The sequence below is a fragment of the Cibotium barometz genome, chromosome 43 (assembly GCF_041138505.1).
Source record: "Cibotium barometz isolate CiBa-2024 chromosome 43, ASM4113850v1, whole genome shotgun sequence".
NCBI classification, from domain to species: Eukaryota; Viridiplantae; Streptophyta; class Polypodiopsida; order Cyatheales; family Cibotiaceae; genus Cibotium; species Cibotium barometz.
Window position 1 is genome coordinate 39,412,640 of NC_141088.1, and position 2,304 is coordinate 39,414,943.

Below are 2,304 nucleotides of genomic sequence, written 5' to 3' on the forward strand. Positions count from 1 at the left end.
TAGAAAAATGATGCTATGAAAATGCTCAAGTATGAGGGATATGGCTATGGAGAGCTTGAGCTTCAATGGGAGTGAAGGGGATAGATGCAATTAGTATTAATGCTAAGTGATTAAAGGTAATAGGGTAATGAGTGAGGCGATGTGAGGGCCATGGAGAAGCTAATGAGGAGAGGAGTGGCTCTGATACTATGTTGGAAAACATGAGTACCCAAGCTATGAGCTAAAGTGATGATGATGCAAAATCCTAAGCTAAGGTGAATGATGCCTAAGTGCACTCATAATGATGAGAAAATGAACTAATTAAGCTTTAGACTCAACTTCAGTTAGGTTACAAGATTGAGCCCCTTGTGAGGTGTCCAAGGGGAGGTGTTATGTCTAGTCTTGTTCAGTCCACATTGGCCGACCTTGCGAGACCATCTAAGGCACCCATTCAAATTAGGTGTTTGCCCAACTAAAGGAGGAGTGCAATCGAACTGTTTTGTAACCAATTGCAAGTTGAATACAGAGCCGACATCCAGTTGTGATTGGAAGCATTTGACACTTTTTGCTTGTTTTTGTAAATAGTTACAACATGGAGCATTCCAAAAATGTTGTTATGCTGCCCAAGTAGACATGGCATGACATAGCACTACTCACAACACAGTCACATGAAGAATCAAGATGAATCATATGTGAGATTCATGTTTTCAAATTCTTGTGAGCTCCAATCAAGTCTAGATTGGTTCCACATTATATACACTTCACTCACTCTAGTACTTGAGATTAGCCTCAACAAAAGGTAATAAACCCCTAATTTCCAACTTACTTAAAGTTATCTTTCAACCCTACCGGTTATTTTTTAATCCTAGCAACTATATTGTGTATTTTTTTACGGAGAGCTGGCCCTTGAGGCACACCTTCTCTACGCAAGCTTAGAGCTACACAGTCCAGCCCTTCTCCGCATTGAAAATCCGTAAAGTAGACGAAGGAAACTGAAGATGAAGCAGATCTCTTCGCAGGCTGTGGAATCAGGGCACCAGGACATGGTGCATGATGTGGCCATGGACTATTATGGCAAGCGGATGGCTACCTGCTCCTCAGACAGGACCATCAAGGTGTTCGGGCTAGGCGCAGGCGGCGACGCCACGGCACCAACTCTCCTGGCCACTCTGTCTGGCCACGAAGGCCCCGTTTGGCAGGTTGTTTGGGCGCACCCCAAGTTCGGATCCATCCTTGCCTCCTGCTCCTACGATCGGAAGGTCATCCTCTGGAAAGAGGGCCCAGACAATGTTTGGTCCCAGGCCTTCGTCTTCGCCGAGCATGAGGCCTCTGTGAATTCCCTGTGTTTTGGCCCTTTCGAATTAGGGTTTATCCTCGCCTGTGGATCGTCTGATGGCACCATTTCTGTGTTCTCTCAGCGTGAGGACGGATCTTGGGACAAGACCAAAATCCCTCAAGCCCACAGCGTCGGAGTGACTTCCGTGTCCTGGGCGCCCGCTGCCGCTCCTGGATCCCTCATCGGCCCCTACTATAGCCCTGTGCAGAAGCTCGTCTCCGGGGGGTGCGACAATACTGTAAAAGTGTGGAAATTTGCAGATGGGCAGTGGAAAATGGACTGTTTCCCCCCCCTCTCCAAGCATACAGATTGGGTCAGAGACGTGGCATGGGCTCCTAACCTAGGGTTACCTAAAAGCACCATAGCCAGTGCTTCCCAGGATGGCACTGTCATCATCTGGACCCAGGGTAAAGAAGGGGAGAACTGGGAAGGTCAAGTTTTGAATGATTTCAAAACTGCGGTTTGGAGAGTCAGTTGGTCCCTCACAGGCAACATCTTGGCTGTGGCTGATGGAAACAATAATGTTACTCTATGGAAGGAAGCTGTGGATGGGGAATGGACCTCTGTTACGACAGTGTAATGCAACATGGTATTCTCTTTTCAAACAGATCATTAGTGCAGTTGAACTTATTTTTCCCAATGGTCTGCTTATAATGACCTTTAATGACTTAATTAATTTCTGGCCTCAGATATCAAGTTGTATTAGGAAGGCTTCTGACAGCCTAACTTTTGTTTTCAGAGATGGTTTGAAAGTAGTTGTGCTTTAGGCATTGGTTTATCAGTGGCTGTTTTTGTTGAAGTCATAAATATTGTTTGTGTTCAAAGCGCGGATATGGCTTTTGTCAGTGGCGTATGTATCCATTCATTTAACTCAGTTGGAATTACCTGACATCTTTTCATGTGAAGATTAAACCCACACACAAATACCCTCCCAAGCTGAGGGTCTTCTATGTGTGGTGTTTGCCTCCAAATGGTACCCTCGATTTGGT

General features: G+C 45.7%; 1 protein-coding gene across 1 annotated transcript; it reads left to right on the forward strand.

Annotated features, from left to right (window-relative positions):
• The first annotated feature begins 851 nt into the window (after window positions 1-851).
• Window positions 852-2,093, forward strand: LOC147613902 (protein transport protein SEC13 homolog A-like). Its single transcript, XM_086781907.1, has one exon. The coding sequence runs from the start codon at window positions 978-980 to the stop codon at window positions 1,893-1,895; it is 918 nt and encodes a 305-aa protein (XP_086638033.1). The 5' UTR covers window positions 852-977; the 3' UTR covers window positions 1,896-2,093.
• Window positions 2,094-2,304: the final 211 nt, after the last annotated feature.

What these genes read in the sequence shown, in the direction of transcription:
- LOC147613902 (XM_086781907.1), top strand. Translation starts at nt 978, where the DNA reads ATGAAGCAGATCTCTTCGCAGGCTGTGGAATCAGGGCACCAGGACATG.